The sequence below is a fragment of the Pseudophryne corroboree genome (assembly GCF_028390025.1).
Source record: "Pseudophryne corroboree isolate aPseCor3 chromosome 3 unlocalized genomic scaffold, aPseCor3.hap2 SUPER_3_unloc_15, whole genome shotgun sequence".
In the NCBI taxonomy this organism is placed as follows: domain Eukaryota; kingdom Metazoa; phylum Chordata; class Amphibia; order Anura; family Myobatrachidae; genus Pseudophryne; species Pseudophryne corroboree.
The window spans coordinates 2,374,444-2,388,710 of NW_026967503.1; the positions used below are offsets into that span (position 1 = coordinate 2,374,444).

The window sequence follows — 14,267 nt, forward strand, 5'->3', positions numbered from 1 at the left end:
TTACTGCACAGCCCATGTCACCTCTAGTAATCCCACATGTTCTCAGTGTTACCTAAATGTATGCACAGGTGAAGTTATATTACTGCACAGCCCATGTCACCTCTAGTAATCCCACATGATCTCAGTGTTACCTAAATGTATGCACAGGCGATGTTATATTACTGTACAGCCCATGTCATCACTAGTAATCCCACATGATCTCAGTGTTACCTAAATGTATGCACAGGCGATGTTATATTACTGCACAGCCCATGTCACCTCTAGTAATCCCACATGTTCTCTGTGTTACCTAAATGTATGCACAGGCGATGTTATATTACTGCACAGCCCATGTCACCTCTAGTAATACCACATGATCTCAGTGTTACCTAAATGTATGCACAGGCGATGTTATATTACTGCACAGCCCATGTCACCTCTAGTAATCCCACATGTTCTCTCAGTGTTACCTAAATGTATGCACAGGCAATGTTATATTACTGCACAGCCCATGTCACCTCTAGTAATCCCACATGATCTCAGTGTTACCTAAATGTATGCACAGGAGATGTTATATTACTGCACAGCCCATGTCACCTCTAGTAATCCCACATAATCTCAATGTTACCTAAATGTATGCACAGGTGATGTTATATTACTGCACAGCCCATGTCATCTCTAGTAATCCCACATGATCTCTCAGTGTTACCTACATGTATGCACAGGCGATGTTATATTACTGCACAGCCCATGTTACCTCTAGTAATACCACATGATCTCTCAGTGTTACCTAAATGTATGCACAGGCGATGTTATATTACTGCACAGCCCATGTCACCTCTAGTAATACCACATGATCTCTCAGTGTTACCTAAATGTATGCACAGGCGATGTTATATTACTGCACAGCCCATGTCACCTCTAGTAATACCACATGATCTCTCAGTGTTACCTAAATGTATGCACAGGTGATGTTATATTACTGCACAGCCCATGTCACCTCTAGTAATCCCAAATGATCTCTATGTTACCTAAATGTATGCACAGGCGATGTTATATTACTGCACAGCCCATGTCACCTCTAGTAATCCCACATGATCTCAGTGTTACCTAAATGTATGCACAGGCGATGTTATATTACTGCACAGCCCATGTCACCTCTAGTAATCCCACATGATCTCAGTGTTACCTAAATGTATGCACAGGCGATGTTATATTACTGCACAGCCCATATCACCTCTAGTAATCCCACATGATCTCTCAGTGTTACCTAAATGTATGCACAGGCGATGTTATATTACTGCACAGCGCATGTCACCTCTAGTAATCCCACATGATCTCAGTGTTACCTAAATGTATGCACATGGCGCTGTTTTATTACTGCACAGCTCATGTCACCTCTAGTAATCCCACATCATCTCAGTGTTACCTAAATGTATGCACAGGTGATGTTATATTACTACACAGCCCATGTCACCTCTAGTAATCCCACATGATCTCTCAGTGTTACCTAAATGTATGCACAGGCGATGTTATATTACTGCACAGCCCATGTCACCTCTAGTAATCCCACATGATCTCAGTGTTACCTAAATGTATGCACAGGCGATGTTATATTACTGCACAGCCCATGTCATCTCTAGTAATCCCACAGGATCTCTCAGTGTTACCTAAATGTATGCACAGGCAATGTTATATTACTGCACAGCCCATGTCACCTCTAGTAATCCCACATGATCTCTCAGTGTTACCTAAATGTATGCACAGGCGATGTTATATTACTGCACAGCCCATGTCACCTCTAGTAATACCACATGATCTCTCAGTGTTACCTAAATGTATGCACAGGCGATGTTATATTACTGCACAGCCCATGTCACCTCTAGTAATACCACATGATCTCTCAGTGTTACCTAAATGTATGCACAGGTGATGTTATATTACTGCACAGCCCATGTCACCTCTAGTAATCCCAAATGATCTCTGTGTTACCTAAATGTATGCACAGGCGATGTTATATTACTGCACAGCCCATGTCACCTCTAGTAATCCCACATGATCTCTCAGTGTTACCTAAATGTATGCACAGGCGATGTTATATTACTGCACAGCCCATGTCACCTCTAGTAATCCCACATGATCTCAGTGTTACCTAAATGTATGCACAGGCGATGTTATATTACTGCACAGCCCATGTCATCACTAGTAATCCCACATGATCTCAGTGTTACCTACATGTATGCACAGGCGATGTTATATTACTGCACAGCCCATGTCATCACTAGTAATTCCACATGATCTCAGTGTTACCTAAATGTATGCACAGGCGATGTTATATTACTGCACAGCCCATGTCATCACTAGTAATCCCACATGATCTCAGTGTTACCTAAATGTATGCACAGGCGATGTTATATTACTGCACAGCCCATGTCACCTCTAGTAATCCCACATGTTCTCTGTGTTACCTAAATGTATGCACAGGCGATGTTATATTACTGCACAGCCCATGTCACCTCTAGTAATACCACATGATCTCAGTGTTACCTAAATGTATGCACAGGCGATGTTATATTACTGCACAGCCCATGTCACCTCTAGTAATCCCACATGATCTCAGTGTTACCTAAATGTATGCACAGGCGATGTTATATTACTGCACAGCCCATGTCACCTCTAGTAATCCCACATGATCTCAGTGTTACCTAAATGTATGCACAGGTGAAGTTATATTACTGCACAGCCCATGTCACCTCTAGTAATCCCACATGTTCTCAGTGTTACCTAAATGTATGCACAGGTGATGTTATATTACTGCACAGCCCATGTCACCTCTAGTAATCCCACATGATCTCAGTGTTATCTAAATGTATGCACAGGCGATGTTATATTACTGCACAGCCCATGTCACCTCTAGTAATCCCACATAATCTCTCAGTGTTACCTAAATGTATGCCCAGGCGATGTTATATTACTGCACAGCCCATGTCACCTCTAGTAATCCCACATGATCTCTCAGTGTTACCTAAATGTATGCACAGGCGATGTTATATTACTGCACAGCCCATGTCATCACTAGTAATCCCACATAATCTCAGTGTTACCTAAATGTATGCACAGGCGATGTTATATTACTGCACAGCCCATGTCACCTCTAGTAATCCCACATGTTCTCTGTGTTACCTAAATGTATGCACAGGCGATGTTATATTACTGCACAGCCCATGTCACCTCTAGTAATCCCACATGATCTCAGTGTTACCTAAATGTATGCACAGGCGATGTTATATTACTGCACAGCCCATGTCACCTCTAGTAATCCCACATGTTCTCTCAGTGTTACCTAAATGTATGCACAGGCAATGTTATATTACTGCACAGCCCATGTCACCTCTAGTAATCCCACATGATCTCAGTGTTACCTAAATGTATGCACAGGAGATGTTATATTACTGCACAGCCCATGTCACCTCTAGTAATCCCACATAATCTCAATGTTACCTAAATGTATGCACAGGTGATGTTATATTACTGCACAGCCCATGTCATCTCTAGTAATCCCACATGATCTCTCAGTGTTACCTACATGTATGCACAGGCGATGTTATATTACTGCACAGCCCATGTCACCTCTAGTAATACCACATGATCTCTCAGTGTTACCTAAATGTATGCACAGGCGATGTTATATTACTGCACAGCCCATGTCACCTCTAGTAATACCACATGATCTCTCAGTGTTACCTAAATGTATGCACAGGCGATGTTATATTACTGCACAGCCCATGTCACCTCTAGTAATACCACATGATCTCTCAGTGTTACCTAAATGTATGCACAGGTGATGTTATATTACTGCACAGCCCATGTCACCTCTAGTAATCCCAAATGATCTCTATGTTACCTAAATGTATGCACAGGCGATGTTATATTACTGCACAGCCCATGTCACCTCTAGTAATCCCACATGATCTCAGTGTTACCTAAATGTATGCACAGGCGATGTTATATTACTGCACAGCCCATGTCACCTCTAGTAATCCCACATGATCTCAGTGTTACCTAAATGTATGCACAGGCGATGTTATATTACTGCACAGCCCATATCACCTCTAGTAATCCCACATGATCTCTCAGTGTTACCTAAATGTATGCACAGGCGATGTTATATTACTGCACAGCGCATGTCACCTCTAGTAATCCCACATGATCTCAGTGTTACCTAAATGTATGCACATGGCGCTGTTTTATTACTGCACAGCTCATGTCACCTCTAGTAATCCCACATGATCTCAGTGTTACCTAAATGTATGCACAGGTGATGTTATATTACTACACAGCCCATGTCACCTCTAGTAATCCCACATGATCTCTCAGTGTTACCTAAATGTATGCACAGGCGATGTTATATTACTGCACAGCCCATGTCACCTCTAGTAATCCCACATGATCTCAGTGTTACCTAAATGTATGCACAGGCGATGTTATATTACTGCACAGCCCATGTCATCTCTAGTAATCCCACATGATCTCTCAGTGTTACCTAAATGTATGCACAGGCGATGTTATATTACTGCACAGCCCATGTCATCTCTAGTTTTCCCACATGATCTCTCAGTGTTACCTAAATGTATGCACAGGTGATGTTATATTACTGCACAGCCCATGTCACCTCTAGTAATCCCACATGATCTCTCAGTGTTACCTAAATGTATGCACAGGCGATGTTATATTACTGCACAGCCCATGTCACCTCTAGTAATACCACATGATCTCTCAGTGTTACCTAAATGTATGCACAGGCGATGTTATATTACTGCACAGCCCATGTCACCTCTAGTAATACCACATGATCTCTCAGTGTTACCTAAATGTATGCACAGGTGATGTTATATTACTGCACAGCCCATGTCACCTCTAGTAATCCCAAATGATCTCTGTGTTACCTAAATGTATGCACAGGCGATGTTATATTACTGCACAGCCCATGTCACCTCTAGTAATCCCACATGATCTCTCAGTGTTACCTAAATGTATGCACAGGCGATGTTATATTACTGCACAGCCCATGTCACCTCTAGTAATCCCACATGATCTCAGTGTTACCTAAATGTATGCACAGGCGATGTTATATTACTGCACAGCCCATGTCATCACTAGTAATCCCACATGATCTCAGTGTTACCTACATGTATGCACAGGCGATGTTATATTACTGCACAGCCCATGTCATCACTAGTAATCCCACATGATCTCAGTGTTACCTAAATGTATGCACAGGCGATGTTATATTACTGCACAGCCCATGTCATCACTAGTAATCCCACATGATCTCAGTGTTACCTAAATGTATGCACAGGCGATGTTATATTACTGCACAGCCCATGTCACCTCTAGTAATCCCACATGTTCTCTGTGTTACCTAAATGTATGCACAGGCGATGTTATATTACTGCACAGCCCATGTCACCTCTAGTAATACCACATGATCTCAGTGTTACCTAAATGTATGCACAGGCGATGTTATATTACTGCACAGCCCATGTCACCTCTAGTAATCCCACATGATCTCAGTGTTACCTAAATGTATGCACAGGCGATGTTATATTACTGCACAGCCCATGTCACCTCTAGTAATCCCACATGATCTCAGTGTTACCTAAATGTATGCACAGGTGAAGTTATATTACTGCACAGCCCATGTCACCTCTAGTAATCCCACATGTTCTCAGTGTTACCTAAATGTATGCACAGGTGATGTTATATTACTGCACAGCCCATGTCACCTCTAGTAATCCCACATGATCTCAGTGTTATCTAAATGTATGCACAGGCGATGTTATATTACTGCACAGCCCATGTCACCTCTAGTAATCCCACATAATCTCTCAGTGTTACCTAAATGTATGCCCAGGCGATGTTATATTACTGCACAGCCCATGTCACCTCTAGTAATCCCACATGATCTCTCAGTGTTACCTAAATGTATGCACAGGCGATGTTATATTACTGCACAGCCCATGTCATCACTAGTAATCCCACATGATCTCAGTGTTACCTAAATGTATGCACAGGCGATGTTATATTACTGCACAGCCCATGTCACCTCTAGTAATCCCACATGTTCTCTGTGTTACCTAAATGTATGCACAGGCGATGTTATATTACTGCACAGCCCATGTCACCTCTAGTAATACCACATGATCTCAGTGTTACCTAAATGTATGCACAGGCGATGTTATATTACTGCACAGCCCATGTCACCTCTAGTAATCCCACATGATCTCAGTGTTACCTAAATGTATGCACAGGCGATGTTATATTACTGCACAGCCCATGTCACCTCTAGTAATCCCACATGATCTCAGTGTTACCTAAATGTATGCACAGGTGAAGTTATATTACTGCACAGCCCATGTCACCTCTAGTAATCCCACATGTTCTCAGTGTTACCTAAATGTATGCACAGGTGATGTTATATTACTGCACAGCCCATGTCACCTCTAGTAATCCCACATGATCTCAGTGTTATCTAAATGTATGCACAGGCGATGTTATATTACTGCACAGCCCATGTCACCTCTAGTAATCCCACATAATCTCTCAGTGTTACCTAAATGTATGCCCAGGCGATGTTATATTACTGCACAGCCCATGTCACCTCTAGTAATCCCACATGATCTCTCAGTGTTACCTAAATGTATGCACAGGCGATGTTATATTACTGCACAGCCCATGTCACCTCTAGTAATCCCACATGATCTCTCAGTGTTACCTAAATGTATGCACAGGCAATGTTATATTACTGCATAGCCCATGCCACCTCTAGTAATCCCACATGATCTTAGTGTTACCTAAATGTATGCACAGGCGATGTTATATTACTGCACAGCCCATGTCACCTCTAGTAATACCACATGATCTCTCAGTGTTACCTAAATGTATGCCCAGGCGATGTTATATTACTGCACAGCCCGTATCACCTCTAGTAATCCCACATGATCTCTCAGTGTTACCTAAATGTATGCACAGGCGATGTTATATTACTGCACAGCCCATGTCACCTCTAGTAATCCCACATGATCTCAGTGTTACCTAAATGTATGCACAGGTGATGTTATATTACTGCACAGCCCATGTCACCTCTAGTAATCCCACATGATCTCAGTGTTATCTAAATGTATGCACAAGCGATGTTATATTACTGCACAGCCCATGTCACCTCTAGTAATCCCACATAATCTCTCAGTGTTACCTAAATGTATGCCCAGGCGATGTTATATTACTGCACAGCCCATGTCACCTCTAGTAATCCCACATGATCTCTCAGTGTTACCTAAATGTATGCACAGGCGATGTTATATTACTGCACAGCCCATGTCACCTCTAGTAATCCCACATGATCTCAGTGTTACCTAAATGTATGCACAGGCGATGTTATATTACTGCACAGCCCATGTCATCACTAGTAATCCCACATGATCTCAGTGTTACCTAAATGTATGCACAGGCGATGTTATATTACTGCACAGCCCATGTCATCACTAGTAATCCCACATGATCTCAGTGTTACCTAAATGTATGCACAGGCGATGTTATATTACTGCACAGCCCATGTCACCTCTAGTAATCCCACATGTTCTCTGTGTTACCTAAATGTATGCACAGGCGATGTTATATTACTGCACAGCCCATGTCACCTCTAGTAATACCACATGATCTCAGTGTTACCTAAATGTATGCACAGGCGATGTTATATTACTGCACAGCCCATGTCACCTCTAGTAATCCCACATGATCTCAGTGTTACCTAAATGTATGCACAGGCGATGTTATATTACTGCACAGCCCATGTCACCTCTAGTAATCCCACATGATCTCAGTGTTACCTAAATGTATGCACAGGCGATGTTATATTACTGCACTGCCCATGTCACCTCTAGTAATCCCAAATGATCTCTCAGTGTTACCTAAATGTATGCACAGGCGATGTTCTATTACTGCACAGCCCATGTCACCTCTAGTAATCCCACATGATCTCAGTGTTACCTCAATGTATGCACAGGCGATGTTATATTACTGCACAGCCCATGTCACCTCTAGTAATCCCACATGATCTCAGTGTTACCTAAATGTATGCACAGGTGAAGTTATATTACTGCACAGCCCATGTCACCTCTAGTAATCCCACATGTTCTCAGTGTTACCTAAATGTATGCACAGGTGAAGTTATATTACTGCACAGCCCATGTCACCTCTAGTAATCCCACATGATCTCAGTGTTATCTAAATGTATGCACAGGCGATGTTATATTACTGCACAGCCCATGTCACCTCTAGTAATCCCACATAATCTCTCAGTGTTACCTAAATGTATGCCCAGGCGATGTTATATTACTGCACAGCCCATGTCACCTCTAGTAATCCCACATGATCTCTCAGTGTTACCTAAATGTATGCACAGGCGATGTTATATTACTGCACAGCCCATGTCACCTCTAGTAATCCCACATGATCTCTCAGTGTTACCTAAATGTATGCACAGGCAATGTTATATTACTGCATAGCCCATGCCACCTCTAGTAATCCCACATGATCTCTCAGTGTTACCTAAATGTATGCCCAGGCGATGTTATATTACTGCACAGCCCGTATCACCTCTAGTAATCCCACATGATCTCTCAGTGTTACCTAAATGTATGCACAGGCGATGTTATATTACTGCACAGCCCATGTCACCTCTCGTAATCCCACATGATCTCTCAGTGTTACCTAAATGTATGCACAGGTGAAGTTATATTACTGCACAGCCCATGTCACCTCTAGTAATCCCACATGTTCTCAGTGTTACCTAAATGTATGCACAGGTGATGTTATATTACTGCACAGCCCATGTCACCTCTAGTAATCCCACATGATCTCAGTGTTATCTAAATGTATGCACAAGCGATGTTATATTACTGCACAGCCCATGTCACCTCTAGTAATCCCACATAATCTCTCAGTGTTACCTAAATGTATGCCCAGGCGATGTTATATTACTGCACAGCCCATGTCACCTTTAGTAATCCCACATGATCTCTGTGTTAGTAACACTCCTGTCCAAGCTTCCTTGTATTATTTTCAAGATAAACATAAAAGCAATATTTGAAATACAGTACTGGATACAGTGGGGTAAATTTGCTAACATTCGTAATTTTCGGAAAAAGGTCAAAGTTCAATCACGAATGACAGCTAAAGTGTAAAACTGCAACTTTTTGAATTGATTACGACTAATTTACGAAGCTGTCGTATTCGGGTTTTTCTTTTGTTCCGATGTCGATGTCATTCGTGTTTTTTTTTTTATTTTTACGGCAGTGATTAGCAAAACACTGCCGACTTTTTAAAAATTAATCTCGGCCGGATCTGTGTGATCCGTGCTGGGGTTCATTTTTTTTTTTTTTTTTAAATTAAACAGTGTAAAATTTAAAAAAAAATTGCGTGGGGTCCCCCCTCCTAAGCATAACCAGCCTCGGGCTCTTTGAGCCGATCCTGGTTGCAGAAATATGGGGAAAAAAATGACAGGGGTTCCCCCATATTTAAGCAACCAGCATCGGGCTCTGCGCCTGGTCCTGGTTCCAAAAATACGGGGGACAAAAAGAGTAGGGGTCCCCCGTATTTTTAAAACCAGCACCGGGCTCCACTAGCTGGACAGATAATGCCACAGCCGGGGGTCACTTTTATATAGTGCCCTGCGGCCGTGGCATCAAAAATCCAACTAGTCACCCCTGGCCGGGGTACCCTGGGGGAGTGGGGACCCCTTCAATCAAGGGGTCCCCCCCAGCAACCCAAGGGCGAGGGGTGAAGCTCGAGGCTGTCCCCCCCCCCATCCAATGGGCTGCAGATGGGGGGGCTGATAGCCTTTGTTGTAAATGAAAAGATATTGTTTTTAGTAGCAGTACTACAAGTCCCAGCAAGCCTCCCGCATGCTGGTACTTGGAGAACCACAAGTACCAGCATGCGGCGGAAAAACGGGCCCGCTGGTACCTGTAGTACTATTACTAAAAAAATACCCAAATAAACACAAGACACACACACCTTGAAAGTAAAGATTTATTACATACATGCACACAAACATACATACATACTTACCTTATGTTCCCACGCAGGTCGGTCCTCTTGTCCAGTAGAATCCATGGGGTACCTGTAGAAAAAATTATACTCACAAAATCCAGTGTAGATCGGTCCTCTTCAAATCCATTTGTAATCCACGTACTTGTGAAAATAAAAAAAACGGTGTCCCGACCACGAACTGAAAGGGGCCCCATGTTTTCACATGGGACTCCTTTCCCCGAATGCCAGAAACCCACTCTGACTTCTGTCTAAGTGGGTTTCTTCAGCCAATCAGGGAGCGCCACGTTGTAGCACTCTCCTGATCGGCTGTGTGCTCCTGTACTGAGTGACAGGCGGCACACGGCAGTGTTACAATGTAGCGCCTATGCGCTCCATTGTAACCAATGCTGGGAACTTTCTGCTCAGCGGTGACGTCACTTTAGGTCAACCGCAGGGCAGAAAGTTCCCAGCATTGGTTACAATGGAGCGCATAGGCGCTACATTGTAACACTGCCGTGTGCCGCCTGTCATTCAGTACAGGAGCACACAGCCGATCAGGAGAGTGCTACAACGTTGCGCTCCCTGATTGGCTGAAGAAACCCACTTAGACAGAAGTCAGAGTGGGTTTCTGGCATTCGGGGAAAGGAGTCCCATGTGAAAACATGGGGCCCCTTTCAGTTCGTGGTCGGGACACCGTTTTTTTATTTTCACAAGTACGTGGATTACAAATGGATTTGAAGAGGACCGATCTACACTGGATTTTGTGAGTATAATTTTTTCTACAGGTACCCCATGGATTCTACTGGACAAGAGGACCGACCTGCGTGTGAACATAAGGTAAGTATGTATGTATGTTTGTGTGCATGTATGTAATAAATCTTTACTTTCAAGGTGTGTGTGTGTCTTGTGTTTATTTGGGTATTTTTTTAGTAATAGTACTACAGGTACCAGCGGGCCCGTTTTTCCGCCGCATGCTGGTACTTGTGGTTCTCCAAGTACCAGCATGCGGGGGAGGCTTGCTGGGACTTGTAGTACTGCTACTAAAAACAATATCTTTTCATTTACAACAAAGGCTATCAGCCCCCCCATCCGCAGCCCATTGGATGGGGGGGGACAGCCTCGGGCTTCACCCCTGGCCCTTGGGTGGCTGGGGGGGGGGACCCCTTGATTGAAGGGGTCCCCACTCCCCCAGGGTACCCCGGCCAGGGGTGACTAGTTGGATTTTTGATGCCACGGCCGCAGGGCACTATATAAAAGTGACCCCCGGCTGTGGCATTATCTGTCCAGCTAGTGGAGCCCGGTGCTGGTTTTAATAATACGGGGGACCCTTACTCTTTTTGTCCCCCGTATTTTTGGAACCAGGACCAGGCACAGAGCCCGATGCTGGTTGCTTAAATATGGGGGAACCCCTGTCATTTTCCCCCCCATATTTTTGCAACCAGGATCGGCTCAAAGAGCCCGAGGCTGGTTATGCTTAGGAGGGGGGACCCCACGCATTTTTTTGTGTGAAAATAACCACTTTCCCACCCCTTCCCACTGATAGACATGCACGGATCTCATGGATCCCTGCATGCCTATGCAATCACGGCTCAAAAAAGCAGGTCTGCTTTTTTTTTAGCACTTTTTTGCGATTTGTAATTTTTCACGGCAGTGTTTTCCTCTTTGGAGATTTGCACTTTTTAGTAAATGACCGAGTTCTACTAATTTGCTGGCGTATTTTGACCGATGGTGTATTCATTCGTATTTTTTTACAACTACTCCAAAAAAAATATGAATGCCCTCATCTCTGCCGTGATTTGAGTTTAGTAAATGACCGAGATGACACTTTGAAGAAAAAACGGCATCTCGGCCAAAATCGGGACCTTAGTAAATTTACCCCACTGTCTGTTACAGAATTATATATTGTACCATGTAACATCCTGGGTCTTGTCTACTCATTTTATAGTAATTTTCCAGTTTTGATCATGATCTTTACCAGATTTTAATTGTTTAATGAAAATTCACATTTCCAAAATGTATTTTATTTCCGGCAGATGGACACACAAGCAGGAATATCTCAGAAGGACATCTAATATCATGCCTGGATTGTGAAATAAAAGATGACAGTAGACAGGATTCTCCAGGAACTAATCTCATTACCCCAATTGTACATCCAGCTCTATCAGCTGATCCCTCTGATCCTGGGAAATGTTCTCCTGATCACTCTGATATTGGTGCATCTGTTACAGATCTGAGAGTAGATACAGTGTTTCCATGTTCTATAGATGCACCATGTTTTACACAGAACACAAAGCTTATTACCCATCAGGCAGGTAAGGCAGGTGAGAGGCCATTTCCATGTTCTGAGTGTGGGAAATGTTTTACACGGAAATCACATCTTGTTATACATGAGAGAAGTCACACAGGTGAGAAGCTATTTTCATGTTCTGAGTGTGGGAAATGTTTTACATCCAAATCAAATTTTGTCATACATCAGAAAACTCACATAGGTGAGAGTCCATTTACATGTTCTGAGTGTGGGAAATGTTTTACACGGAAATCACATCTTGTTATACATGAGAGAAGTCACACCGGAGAGAAGCCATTTACATGTTCTGAGTGTGGGAAATGTTTTTCACTGAAATCGAATCTTGTTCAACATGAGAGAAGTCACACTGGAGAGAAGCCATTTTCTTGTTCTGAGTGTGGAAAAGGTTTTTCACACAAATCATGTCTTGTTCAACATGAGAGAAGTCACACTGGAGAGAAGCCATTTACATGTTTTGAGTGTGGGAAATGTTTTACACGGAAATTACATCTTGTTCAACATGAGAGAAGTCACACCGGAGAGAAGCCATTTTCATGTTCTGAGTGTGGAAAATGTTTTGCACTGAAATCAACTCTTATCAGACATGAGAGAAGTCACACCGGAGAGAAGCCATTATCATGTTCTGAGTGTGGGAAATGTTTTGCACTGAAATCAACTCTTATTAGACATGAGAGAAGTCACACCGGAGAGAAGCCATTTACATGTTCTGAGTGTGGGAAATGTTTTTCACTGAAATCGAATCTTGTTCAACATGAGAGAAGTCACACTGGAGAGAAGCCATTTTCTTGTTCTGAGTGTGGAAAAGGTTTTTCACACAAATCATGTCTTGTTCAACATGAGAGAAGTCACACTGGAGAGAAGCCATTTTCTTGTTCTGAGTGTGGAAAAGGTTTTTCACACAAGTCACATCTTGTTACACATGAGAGAAGTCACACCGGAGTGAAGCCATTTACATGTTCTGAGTGTGGGAAATGTTTTTTACTGAAATCGAATCTTGTTCAACATGAGAGAAGTCACACTGGAGAGAAGCCATTTTCTTGTTCTGAGTGTGGAAAAGGTTTTTCACACAAGTCATATCTTGTTATACATGAGAGAAGTCACACTGGAGTGAAGCCATTTACATGTTCTGAGTGTGGGAAATGTTTTTCACTGAAATCGAATCTTGTTCAACATGAGAGAAGTCACACTGGAGAGAAGCCATTTTCATGTTCTGAGTGTGGGAAAGGGTTTATACAGAAATCACATCTTGTTAGACATGAGAGAAGTCACACAGGTGAGAGGCCATTTTCATGTTCTGAGTGTGGGAAAGGGTTTACACAGAAATCACAAATTGTTCAACATGAGAGAACTCACAGAGGTGTAAAGCCATTTGCATGCTCTGAGTGATTAATAAATCAGCTCTTGTTGGACACAGTTGACATCACAGCTGGGGAACCATTTTAATCTTCTGGAGTATACTCATCTTCACCATTTCCCTGCATTGTTCCTTCAGGCTTTATCCTATGTCCTGTGTTTTGTTTTTTTTACAATATACATGCTGCTACTGGGTGAAATAATAAGACGTCATGTCCTCCTTTACCTCTACTATGCATATAACCTGTCTTTGCTCCGGGTACTGAAAAAAATACCAATACTAAATGTCTAGCTGAGCTCCAGGTGTGGGTGATGCCAGTTGGCCGTGACTCAGTCCTAGCGAAACAGGTCCATATGCTAATGCACGCCGACTCGCTGTCTTCTGATTACTTCCTCCCACTCCTATCCAAGATTTTTCACGTGCTGCTCCCTTTCTCTGGAATTCCCTACCTCTCCCCCTCAGACTGTTACCAGCAGTACCAAGAATCTGCTGTATTTCATTTGTGGTTGATCTGTTAGCTATGCAGCCCTGACC

General features: G+C 42.9%; 1 protein-coding gene across 1 annotated transcript in view; it reads left to right on the top strand.

Annotated features, from left to right (window-relative positions):
- Nucleotides 1-14,267, top strand: part of LOC134983459 (zinc finger protein 585A-like) — a 116,581-nt gene that overhangs the window by 34,977 nt on the left and 67,337 nt on the right. Inside the window, exon 6 of the mRNA XM_063949137.1 lies at nucleotides 12,105-13,652. Coding sequence (XP_063805207.1) covers nucleotides 12,105-13,652 — 1,548 coding nt within the window. The remainder of the gene's footprint in view (nucleotides 1-12,104; nucleotides 13,653-14,267) is intronic.